This window comes from Astatotilapia calliptera, chromosome 10 (genome assembly GCF_964374335.1).
Source record: "Astatotilapia calliptera chromosome 10, fAstCal68.1, whole genome shotgun sequence".
Lineage (NCBI taxonomy): Eukaryota > Metazoa > Chordata > Actinopteri > Cichliformes > Cichlidae > Astatotilapia > Astatotilapia calliptera.
Window position 1 is genome coordinate 14629409 of NC_137431.1, and position 13432 is coordinate 14642840.

At 41.5% G+C, this 13432-nt stretch overlaps 1 protein-coding gene across 1 annotated transcript in view; it reads right to left on the minus strand.

The window, feature by feature from the left end:
- The window catches only part of ephb4a (eph receptor B4a), a 39337-nt gene that overhangs the window by 10348 nt on the left and 15557 nt on the right, over window positions 1-13432 (minus strand). Inside the window, exons 2-4 of the mRNA XM_026181539.2 lie at window positions 7809-7879; window positions 4112-4393; window positions 986-1376 (exon numbers count right to left, since the gene is read on the minus strand). Of these exons, the coding sequence (XP_026037324.1) occupies window positions 986-1376; window positions 4112-4393; window positions 7809-7879 (744 nt within the window). The remainder of the gene's footprint in view (window positions 1-985; window positions 1377-4111; window positions 4394-7808; window positions 7880-13432) is intronic.

The following is a 13432-nucleotide window of genomic DNA, read 5'->3' on the forward strand; positions in this document are numbered from 1 at the left end:
AAATCAACTTGACAGCATTCATAACTTTTATATTTAAATGCTCGTGTTTGCCCCAGAAAATATATGTATAGTCTCTGGCAAATAATGGTATTACAGCAAAATGAATTTTAATTTTAAACCCTGGCGTCGATTTCATTTTTCCGAAATGACCAGCCTCCCAAGCAAATTAACTGTCCGGTCTTTTCTGCGAGGCAATTTCCCTTTATGGCCTTGTGAATGTTTTGCCTTGCAACTCTCTTCTGTGACAGAACGCTGGAAAATGCCACCTCACCAGGAGCAAAATGTCGGAAATTATTTTTTTGTTATGAAAAATCATTATACCGCCCACGGAGATCAAACTACAGCCTACCTTCAAACACAGACAGATGAAACCAGGCGTTTCCCTGGGAAAATGTGGCATTTCTCCTTTTGTTTCTGTGTTTTTAGTGCTCGCCATTTATCTGTGTCGCTGCGATGCGGCGAGTCTGTGCGCGTGTGAGGGGGTAGTCCATGCGCGAGGCTTGTTAATTGGACTCATTAGGCAGAGCTGCTGCACGGCTCCTGAGAGAATCATCCTGCTTCTTCCTTCTTTTTTTGTCTGCTTTGCTTTGATGTTCTCAAAGTGTTATGATCTTTACCCCGAGCACCACCTCCCCTCCCTCTCGCCCCTCACCTCTGCAGTCCTCCTGCGCTCCTATCTCGGCTGAGCCAGGAGTTGTCGCAGCAGTAAGCCTTTGACCCTGCTCTTCCTTTCAGAGATAAGTGCTGCTCCACCTGACCTCTCTTTCTGTCTCCTCTGTGTCACAGCCATTCCCCTGCCTCATTAACTTCCTCGGTCTCTCATTTCCTCTCAAACACTTCAACCCTCAGTGAACTCCCCGCCACCCTCGCCTTACCATTGTGTTCTTGTTTAGTCTGCCTGCCCTGTTGCCTATATGGGTGTAGTCTATATGCATACATGCACGCATGTCAGTTTTATTTGGCTTAACCTTGCCTCTTTCGTTACCTGTGCATCTCGTGTACCCCTCAGCTGGTTCAAATCCTGGTACGCATGCACATGAGGTTGTTGGCTGGCCCACCCACTGGCCATCCTCCCCGCAGAAGAGCTTAGGCGGCCGAGGACGGGGACCTTGCTGAGCTGCGTGCTCCACACACACACCCTGTGCCTCTTGCACAAGAGTACGCGGTATAGTCTCAGGGAAAGAGGAAAGAGCACTGACCAGGGGAGGACACTTCTTGAAGAAGACCCTGACAGACAGCAGAGCCATGCAGGCACCCTGAGCCTGAAAGGCCAAGTAAAAGCCTCTCTTATTAAGAGGGCCGAGTCTCAAGGTCTTCACGTTCAATTTCTTCTCCCCGTCCTTCCTTAGTAGAAAGTCTGCAGCCACTGTGTCCACCTAAGACAGGGAGAAAGAGAAAAGACCTTATGTAATATCCAGATTCCTGCACGCCTGCATTCCTGTTCAGCCATGAAAAAGATCAAACTGATAGTTTTGCATGTTTAGCCCATTAATTAGAAATTACATATGCTTCATATTACTGAAAATTTTACAAAGCATACCACTGTGATTTTTACATTGATTCACTGCCTTTCTGGCAGCCATTGTTTCCCATTTATTACAGTGTGCTTTGAACCTCAACTTGCAGGGACGAGAAACTTGCTGGAGAGGAAGGCAATTCATCACGGCGAACATTTCATCACTTTTATTTTTCTGTCAAAGTTACATTATTAGGTGGTAATGAAGTTGAGAAGCAGGGACTATTTTGACGCCACTGTTTGGTGTTGTGTTCAAGGACACGGCCAACAACTAAGGTTTGACAATTAGATTGACTGTGCTGCATTCCTAAGCTATGTGTTTGGAAAATGAAACCCAGAAGATAAACATTACGAAAAGATTCAGGCTGTGAAACAGATTGAATGCACTGACAAGGTGGGTTTTAAAGCAGTGCTTGCTCCCAAGAGGCGAGAACATGATTGGAACATTAAAAAAGTCCCCGAACATTGACGATGTTGTGAAACTGACATTTAAAGCAAATCTTGGTCTCTGCAAACTTGTTTTGAATCTGTATGAAAAGCTGCACACTGAGGGGGAAAGAAATCCGTCACAAACGTGTACAGTACTGTGCAAAAGACTTGAGCCTGCTTCCAAGGAGCCAGACTTTCTTGTAACTTTTTAAAGTGGTCTGAAGAAGGTCTTTTAAAGTTTTTCTTTGGACATGTCTGCTTTTTTACTCATTTTAATCCAGTCCTAATACCTAGACATTTTCAGATAAGTGTTTTAAAGCTACTTCACACTAACAAAGGAATAAAAAAATAACAGTTTAACAGGCATAAAGTATTATTTTTGCACCAACAAGGTGATTCACAAAGAGCTGTAAACCAAAAAACTTGGCATAACTTGGAGTGCAGTGTGTCCTAAAAGACAAATGAGAAAAAATGGCATGTGGAGGACACAAGAATAAGTCGCAGACCTAAAAACCAAACAGATGGGCACTATATGATATTCATGTCCTTAAGAAATAGCAAAAAGTCCAGCAAAGACCTGACACAGGACCTGGCAGATGCATCTGGCCAAGTGAAGCCTCATCAGAAAGGCCATTCTTAAGAAACGGAAGTGGCAAGAAAATGTTGCGGTATGCTAAATTACACAATAACTGGACTTACAGAGTGATGGATCGAGATTTTGACATTTTTGGTTTAAACCTTTATCGATATGTGCAGAGAAGTTCAGGATAGAGCTACAGCACTGAGTGTCGACAGCCATCTGTCAAACACGATGGAGGATCTGTCATAGTTTGCCAGTGGAGATCTTGTCAAAATTGATGGAATCATGAACACAGAAAAGTACCATCAGATTATGATGCACAATGCAGCTATAATCTGCTTGGCATCGGCTTCATTTTTCAGCACGACAGTGATTCCAAAAACACTGGCAATGCAGTAAAATCATACTTGAATGAAAAACACACACACACACAGTGGAACACTATCAGTCATGGATTGGTCTCACCAGAGCACCGATCTCAACACTAATGAAGCAAGTTTTGGATCATTTTTACAGAAAATGGGGAAAAAAAGGCAGCCAACATCTGAAGAAGAGTTTTGAATGTCCTTCGAGAGGCCTGGAAAACTATTCTTGCAGACATTTAGAGAACTTGCAGGCAAGCTTGTCTAAGAGAGTTCAGGCTGTGTTGAAGAATGAAGATGGTCACACCAAATATTGAGTTTCAAGCTATTCAGACAAACTCTGTTTATATACCATGTTTGTTTGCAGACATTTCAGTCAATCGCCACACCATTTACCCTATATGCTTCATATATCCTATATAAAGAAGAAGTGAGAGTTGGTACTTTTTCACAGTACTGCATGCTGTACACACATGCGCCTTATGAGGCTTCAAAAACAGTTGTTTGTCAGCGAAAACAAGAACATGGTGAGATTATAAATAATTCTGCAAAAGTGAAAGGCAAGAATACTTATTGTTAATGGTTTCATCATTTAAGTTTTTTTCCCAACAATGACTTGGACATCATGCACAGCTTTTTTTATCCAGTTTATGAGGGTATTTGTGAGTCATCAAATTCAATGCAACAGACTTTCACTGGTAGCAATACACACAGCTATTCAATAACTTATTTTTCTCAGGTCCTCACTGCTTGGCAACCTTCAGATTTGGAGCTTCGAGTTCCCTCATTGCGACAGAACTTTTTTTTCCCATTGATTTGCTTCTTCTTTTTTTTTTTAAGAGTACAATTTCAGACACGACCATTTCAGGCAGTTTTTACCCTATTTTTCTTGATATACATCACTTGTTTATACTTTTGGGTAAAGCAAAGCAAATTAGAGCCACCACAGTGGAATCAATCGATTAATTGTGGAAATAATAGGCAGACTGATCGATAATCAAGATAAGCCCTGCAGTTTATTACGCTGTCAAATATAAAAATGTTCCTGCTGAGCAAGACATAATAATACAACAGTCTTAGAAGCCGAGTGGCAATACCACGAGAATTCAATTCAATTGATTTTCTCAAACAATTAAACAACGAATTAGCTCCTATAATATTTATCAGACTAGCCAACAGAAAAGAAACCTGCATTATTTTTTTATAATGTAATGTAATGGGTACCTTGATGTAGGGGTTCTCCATCCAGGGTGGGTTCGTAGCAGTGGCTTCGTTGGAGTCTGCCTCATAGTAGTAGAGGTTGAAGGTCTCCTTACAGCTACGGTGGTGTGTGCTCCTGGAAGAGCACTCCATCATGGTGAATCGCAGTTCCACGTACACCTGAGACGCTCCCCGTCGCTGGATGTAGCCACTGCGCAGCCAGTGGCTGGACGAACTGTCCGTTTGGCAAATCTGATTGATCCTTACGCTGTTGTTCTCCTCATCTAAACCGCTTACTTCCTCCCACTGAGAGCAGAGAGAACAAAGGGCTGTCAGATTGACCCAGATAACTTGTGAGCACAGAGTAGATTTACTTCACCTATAAAGACTTTCACTGGGGTATTTATATATTTATATAATTGGTCACATCAAAAATCCTATTCATCATAATAATGTTACAATCTTTTGTTGGCCTTCTGCACCTGTCAGAGGCCCGTGGGACAGATCTGGCCCACTGTGGATTTTAATCCAGCCCGAATTTGAATCTGGGTTGTTAAATCATTCCTCCCACTGAGCTCCAGCACAGCCAGTGGGAATACAAGTCTCACTTGTCAAACAAAGCACACTTCTGCAAACAGCATCGAGACAGACAAAGCTTTCACCTTTCAAACACATTTATAGCCTAAAACACAAGAATAAAGAGGGGATATCGCAAATATGAGTGAAGTAAAAAAAAACTGCACAGAAATCTACATTTGTTGGGCAGCCAAATGCAACAGAAAAATGCTTTAATGTTTGACTTCTGAGTCAACAGCAAAATGTTCACCATCACTATGTTCCCAAGAGCGGGAAACAAGCAAGAAATTAACATACTCAGGGCAGAATTTAGCAGATTTGCTGAACTTGAGGCTCAGAAATTCGGTTATGTAAATATGTAAATCTTTAAAAATCCATTTTCAGATGATGTGTTGAATGAGGCAGAATTGTGGTGTGAATGAATTACAGTGCAGCAGAGCACCGAGAGCCAGGTTTGAGACGCTGGAAAGAAGAATTTCCCTTCTAATCCCAAAAAAAATAAATACCGTGGACTTTGGCAGCACATGTGTCTGTGAACAAAATGTTTTCTGTGATGAAGATGCACCGAATCTGTGAGGACTCATCTGGATTTGACAAAAACCATTCAAAGAGAAGTGTGACTTGAAGGCAAATGAGAGAATGAGCTACAAGTACACAGACAAAGTGCAGTTACATAAATGGGACTTTTAAAAAAAAGCATATAGTGTTACTTTTAAAAAAGTAATCTAATACTTTTTACAAGATATAGATTACCTCCTGAAAAAAATAATTACATTTCTTTGGCAGCAAGTCACACCTTCTGTATTTAATAGTACTGAAGTCTCGACATCACAGTGGATGACATTTACGACATACATCCGGCACTGATGACATTTCAACAAATCTTTTACAATCATTGATTTTGCCTTGTTGTTTAGAGCCATTTTCACGCATGAACTGAACTTTACTAGACACGTAGAGAGCAAATGTCTAACGCAGTCAGATTGGACAATAAATGTTCTTTGATTTGCCAGCTATTTAGCATAAAGTGTGTGTTCATGTCTAACTGCACCTATGAGAATGATCCAGGTAAACCTCTGGTGGAGTCGCAGTCAGTAGGTAGCACACATGGCCAATCCAACTTAGACGAATACTATACATATACAAACACTGGCAATTTCATTAGGCACATGTCTTCATGAGGTATCTAGTCAGCCAATTAAATGTCTGTATTTAAGCATCTAGACATAGTCAAGACAACCTGCTGGAGTTCAAAACAAGCATCAGAATGAGGAAGAAAAGTGATTCGAGTGACTTTGAATGTTGCATGGCTGTTCTTGTCAGATGGATTGGATTTTTCCCACACCTCTATTCAACTGCTCGTTAATGCAAATATGTAATCATCCAGTGTAATGATGGCATCTTTATGCATTTAGGTATGTAGACGTGGTCCAGAGAACCTGCTGAAGTTCAAAGTGAGCAGAAGGTGATGTAAGTGACTTTGAATGTGGTAAGGTTGTTGCTGCCAGATGGGCTGGTCTGAGTATTTTAGAAACTGCTGTTCAACAAATCTGTGCCACTCTGCATCTATGCCACGCGTTCAAGTCAGTCACGAAGGTGTAAGGGGTCCAACCTGGTAACTAATGAATTGGCCACTGAATGCATCTGATGCTGGCTAATGCAGACTGTAAAAACCTAATAAATCATCAATGTTAAACCTAAACTAAAACCTGTCCTGCTTATCCATGCTGTTTGGCTTTAACATTTTACTTTATTTCTGACTGTTTGTGGACTTCACCTTGAAGGATTTTATTACTCTAACTGGACAACAAACGATCATAATTATTACTTCACTTTTTTCACCTTACTCCTTGTACTGACTTTTGGTTTTCATCGTTCTTACGTACATTTTCGTTTTACAGCATCTTTATAGTTTGTACACACTCTGAAGGAGCTTGTGCTTTGTGCAGTGCATTGTGCTCCTGCTTGGAATGAAATGTAGTATAAAAATAAAGCTTTGCGTACACTTAATATGTGAGAAAGAGCAAGTGATTCATGAATAAGATTGTGAGTCGTTTCAGGACAGTCAAGTTTTAAATGGATGCACAACTAATCAAAAAGTTCAAAAACTGGGAGCCATGATCTCTGCACAAAGAGCGCAATGGCACTACCTTCAAATGTGCGCGTCTGTGTGATGGAGGCCCATAGATGTGTGTTAATATGCAACAGGGTCTAACTGTGACAGATTTAGTCGGAAGCACATCCCAGTTTCATTAAAACAATTGTCACACTCGCATCATTACACCAAAAGGTTTAATATGAATATTAGCTTTATTTGGCTTCCTCATGAATTATTAATGCAACAGTGACATTCAAGTATTTTTGAAACTGAGAAGCCAGAAATTTTTATCTGACTGGGTTGTAAGTTGCCACAAATATCTCCTACAAGGGTATCATAATCCTTTAATCCTAAAAATAAAGAATAATACAGTATCCCTTTTATGTCTGCACTTTTGAAGCAGACAGCTCGTGGCATCTCCCCACCGCTGCTTGTCATCATTGACTAAATCACGGTTTTATACTCTTTTGTGCCAAGGTAATGCTTAAAAACACAAGCCCGGCCACTCTTCTGACAACACAGAGCTTTTGATAAACTGCTTCAAATGATAAATGCTGTGCAGGCTATTTAGAGACAGTCTGCCTGCTTCAGCCTTGCATCTTAATCAAAAGCACAGACACATTTGTTGAGTATTTCAGTCCAGCACCAGAAATCCTCCTACCGCCATCACTGGGACCATTTTCCTTCCAAGGCAATCGGCAAGTTGAGCAGTTCTGGTCACAGACGCTGCTGGCAGAAATACCTTAGCAACCACTACTCAGCTGATCAAATTACAAATATGTCTTTTTCTGGCTGCAGGACCAAAAATTGCGAGCAGCCTGTGACTTCGACTCCAAGGTTGATGAGATCTATCAAAGCATCTGCTTTCAATACACTTTAAATCCCACATTCACTCTGGTGTTTCTTTTACTCTGTCAGTTACCTGCCATATAAGGAAATCTTTTATAGCCAAAGTAACAAAGGAACAGCTGGAGGCCAAAAATCCCCAGTCACCACTAGGCTCTGTGGCAGGAATACAGATAACACAGTGAAGCTGAGGTTACATACCTGTGGCTTGGCATGGGAGAAGACGGTCCATTTGAGATCTGAAGTCTCTGTCTTAGTGTTCATCAGGACCTCTGCAGAAGAGATAAAAAAAATATATCACCACTCACAGCAGGAAATGTAAAAACGACACGTATAAGGCTCATTTACATTCAGAAAACACACAATCGAATCTAAAAATCACAGAGAGAACATATTTTGAGTCCCAAGCGCTCTGCAAAGTATCAGCTATGGCTTATGCTGGGATTAGTATAGAAGATGAGGTTTCACCAGTCAATTACATCCACAGAAACATTCCCACTACTCTAAAATTGTCTTTCCTCTCATGTTTGTTTTTATTCCCCCCATCTCCCCCCAGTTCCCAGCGACACGCCGCGCCTGCGGTCGAACTGAACCTGCTCAAAAAAAAGGAGTCTGTCCAGGGAGAGCAGGGACAAGTAGAACAGCAGAATCGAACAGACTTACACAGATACGCACACGCGCGCATGCACAGGCGTGTGCACAGGCACACCAAGATTTAAGCCCTTCCAGTCACAATCTGTGATTACAATAGAATTGATTTTTTGTAATCTTTTGAGGGTTAGGCTGCCAGCTCACAAACAATCTGAGGACTTCTGCTATGATTCAGTAACCCAATAAAATCCGAGACCTGAACTGCGTGCAACTGGAAGCACAGTTTAGTTTGGGTGCAGGGACTTCTTTTGATGTGAGGACATCTTTTTTTTTTCCCCTCCCCGCTTTAGCTGCATTAGCAGGCTCCGAGTCATATTTACACTGATGGGATGCGGTTTCTGTCACAGAGTGGCTTTTAGTGCCCTACCTGTTCCCCACAGAAGCTCATCCCAAAAGGGTTGCGCAGTTTGGTTTTACGAATAAACAGATTTAATGTGGCTACAAACCAAGGAGCGCTTCCATGAAAATGGATGCTGGAGGAAATGGGGGTTTCAGCAGGAGGTTTATCATTGGGGTTAGTAAGGTGCTTTGTTGAATTAGGCTTCCAATATAAGGCTCGGCAGTTAAGTCAGCATGCCATAACGCCGCAGTACACCCTCTGCACACACAGACAAATACAACGCTTCATCTGCCCCAGATCTCCACTTTTTGTGCTTTATTTTTTCCCCCACGTTTCGATTTTTGCACTCAAACGTTTTCCCATTAGATCAATATCCTTCACATAAATAATAAAGCAGTGCTTGAATTCCTCGGAAATCCATACTTTCAAATAGAATTTTAATTTTAATAACATATCAATATCTTGCCTCGCATTGCTGCCTGTTCGTTTACCTCGAGCTGACAAACTCCGCTGAACAGCTCATTCAGAAACTAAACAATTACTCTGAATTCTCAATGAGGACAACGTGTTGCTTTTCTCAGTTGTTTAAGATGCGTTTCCACCGCCTACTCGCTTCAACATGTTGCTTTGTTTCTCAAAACATCTGCTGCGTACGTGTGTCATACAATCACGCATCCGGCATTAAATACAAACTCTGTGATTCCATCTGCATTTATCTAAAGCCCGTAGTTCTTCAATGGGGCTTCTTTTATTGCTTCAATAATGACTTCAGCCATTGAAGTTTAATAAAGGCTTATTAAAGGAATTTTCTTTTAAACTACACAAAACACACTACAAAACATCAAGAGTAGAAATGATTTCTCTGTTTCCTCTACAACCATCAGCTTGTAAAACACAGTGGTTAATTATGATGAATTGCCAGCAATCTTATCATCAGATAAGTTTAAGCAAAAATGTGAGAACTATGTGAAGATTTGACTAGGCTCTGAAAAGAAAAAAGAAAACAAAACAGTGCTAGGCATTTATTTAAAAAAAAAGAAGGAGGCTAATCAATAATAAAAACACTCATTAACTCAAGCCCTAAGTAAAGAAAAATACTTACATCTAATACCATTTCTCACACCACCATCCCCAGACTGATGACTAGCAGTGTCAGTGTGATAAATATTGCTGCCAAAATTATGAAAATTCATCCTCACAGTGTAATCCTAATATCGCTCTCTCAGTTACTTTCATTTTCTGTGGATGTTGTAGATATTGTGTTGCCTGTGAAAGATTGTGTACAGGATAAGAGGGTGTTTGGGGAAACCTTTAACACCGAACATTACGAGGACATCAAGGCTGTCATGGACTCCTCGTGCTCTTTGAATATATTTTGCAAAACACCAGCACTTGTAGTATTTTACAAAAATAACTCCAACGCCTACAGTTACTAATCTCTGTGATCCTGTGTGAAGTGAGAGGCAATCGCATTTACCACTTACCAGCCCACATCCCAGTGAAATACACACGAAGGTGCAAAAAGATTCTGAGGTAAAGCTGAATCTGGCTCCTGTTGTGTCAAGCGCTACAACTCTAGCTCACCAAGTCTTCATGTCCTATAAATCCAGACAACTGCCATTAATTTCTGCGGCACAGATTCATGACAGAATCACACAGTTGCTCGAGATTTGGTGACTGCACATCCACGATGTAAATCTCCTGTCCCACCAGATCCCACAGGTGCTCTACTGGATTGAGATCTGGTGACTGTGTTGAGACGATTTAAGCTTTAATAATAATAATAATAATAATAATACTATATTATATAATTCACACACTGGTGGAGGCAAGCTACAGTTGTAGCCACAGCTGCCCTGGGGCAGACTGACAGAAACGAGGCTGCCATATCGCGCCATCGGCCCCTCTGGCCATCACCAGTAGGCGGCAGGTGAAGTGTCTTGCCCAAGGACACAACGGCCGATACTGTCCGAGCCGGGGCTCGAACCGGCAACCTTCCGGTTACAAGACGAACTGCCAACTCTTCGAGCCACGATCGCCCTTGATGATCGCTTTGTCATTATCCTGCTCGAAGCAGTCATCAGAAGATGGTACACTGTGGTCATAAACACTCAGGTTGGCTGTGGGATTTGAACAATACCCAACTGATACTAAGGTGCCCCAAGTATGCTAAGAAAATATCCCCCACACCCTAGCGTCTGATCATTGCAGCAGAAATGGACACTCATTAGATTGGGCATTGTTTTTCCAGTCTTCATTGTTCAACTCTGGTGAGTTTGTGTGAAATGTATTCTCACTTTTCTGCTCTTAGCTAACAGGAATGGTACCCATCTGATTCCATGTTCAATGCCTTCAGAGATGCTCTTCTGTATTCCTTGGTTGTACCGAGTGATTATTTGAGTTACTGTCGCCTTTCTATCAGCTGGAAGCAGCGTGGCCATTCTCCTCTGACCTCTAACATTTTCACCCACGGGAAATGCTGCTCACTGGATATTTTCTTCTTTTTCTGACCGTTCACTGTAAACCCTAGAGATGTGCAGGAAAATCCCAGTAGAACAGCAGTTTCTAAAATACGCAGACCAGCGAATCTTGCAGCAAAAAACCATGGCCACATTCAAAGTGAGTTAAATCATCTTCTTTCCCAATTTAAATGCTCAGTTTGAACTTCAGCAGGTTCTCTGGACCACGTCTACATACCTAAATGCATAAATATGCAGTCATTAGACTGGATGATTACATATTTGCATTAACGAGCAGTTGAATAGATGACCTTAACACTTTAATTGGGCGGTGATTGCGATTATATTATTAAGAGAGCAATATTTAGAATACCTTACTGTATAAAGGGGTTGCAGCTATTCAGTAACACTTGGTGTCCAAATGCTAGGTTGTGCTAAATCTTTTCTTTAATTTTAAACAACCAGTGTTTAAGTTCAACCTGTTTGGTGCTAGAGAATAGGAATCATCATACAACTAACCTATATGGTGATCTGCCAGAGAAGCTACACAGTCTCCACTCGTCTGCCTTGCCTGATGCCATTGGGCAGGGGAGGGGCGTTATAAGCAGGGTGTGAGAAAGCATAAGTGCAGTGACTGTTAATCAGATCGGCATTGTTATCTTTATAAAAGAAAAAAATTATCTCTGAGAAGTCCTACTTCTTTCTCTGACTCTGTAGTGACACAGAGAGACACACAGAGTAGAGATTAGTTACAGAAGCACCACCCACTTGCTTTTTAAACCTTCTGTTTGCCAGGTGAAGCCAATCAGAAGAAAGTTAAAAGGGGAGCTATCAATACGTCAAAGCTGCTCTACACAGCAGATCCAGGTGGAAAGTCACTGTTACCCTATAGAGTATCTGCAGTTGTGGCATCCCATTCAGCAAGTAAACTCTGGTAACCAGTGACATCCAGGAAGAGACTGGATGGCAAACAAGAATGATTTTGATTGGTGATGCTGGAAAGACGAGTGAAAGACAGCTGAAAAGTCTGGCATGGGTGATTAAGGCTAGAAACCTGATGTACACTATGTGCAAGAGGGCACTGCAACATGTTACCAATTACAAAACAGAATAATACCCCCAGAGTCTCCTGAAAGTGGGAGAGGACAAGAAGCTTGAAAGGTGAGACACAATGGTAATGGGCAGGACTGAAATACGACTAATGAGAAGAATTGCACAAACAACACCGGCGGAGACGGCACCAGAAGTCAAATACCACTGCGGCCATGGGAAAACGGCTGTGATGAGTCTCACAAAAAGGACAAATCTAAAATACCATAACCTCATCCAGGAGTGTGGAGAGAAAAGGTGTTAAGTATGGCTGTTTCCTGTAAAAGTGGAGTGTAGAGGTTTCCCAGCACAGTCGCACACTACAGTTGGAGTTTCAGGGAACAAGCAGGAAAACAGCTGTGCACAGGACTGGGGAAGCAGCAGAAAGAGCCTCTTGTTGGCTCGGGTATAAAAGGGAGGAGGGGGGTTAGAAGCCTGGAGCTGGTGGGCAGTGATTTAGCCACAACCTCTGTTTACTCATGGTTAAGGGCTAAAACACCCAGTGAAGTTTGAGCTGAAGACACGACACAGTCACTCTGTGAGAGGATGCATAAAACAAGCAAATTATATACATTATCTATACTGTAATTAAGTTCTTAAATCTCAGTGCTCAATTTTTAAACTAATAATCTTATATAATTTATCTTTAAATAAACCTATTCTAAACACGCATATCCGCAACACCAAACACAACTTACAATAAATGAGTAACACAATAACAATACTATTATGAAATAAAAATAAACTGTTTCATCCATAACAGGTCACTCTTTGTTTCTTTGTTTTTTCCCATAATGATTTCACTGATCACTCAATCACGCCCACCACCGCTCACATTCTCTCTCCAGCTAATTTAATACATTTTCTCTGTGGCCAACACACACACTCAAACACAGAATTTTCACTCTTCTCGATCCCACTCTCGCCGCAGCACTCTCCCTGCTGTACACGCAAATTAGTCAAATCTTTTTTACTGCCTTCCACCTGCATATAAAAGCAAGGACATGGCATCACTTGTCATCAGCACTGCATATGCAACAGGTCATGCATCATACTGAGAAGAAAAAGGGACGTGGCTTTAGTATGGAACTATAATGTTTTAAATAGTAAGTTCAACATATGTGCAAATAATCCCTTTGAACTTAAAGCTCAGGTAAATCCTGAGCTTTTTTCCCCCTTATCTTGGCTCGGTATAATGTCATGGAGAGGGGACATCCTTAATATGGTCAAAACACACAGCTCTGAGTTTGGGTTCGGCTCCACCCACCTGGTCTTCAAACCTTCTG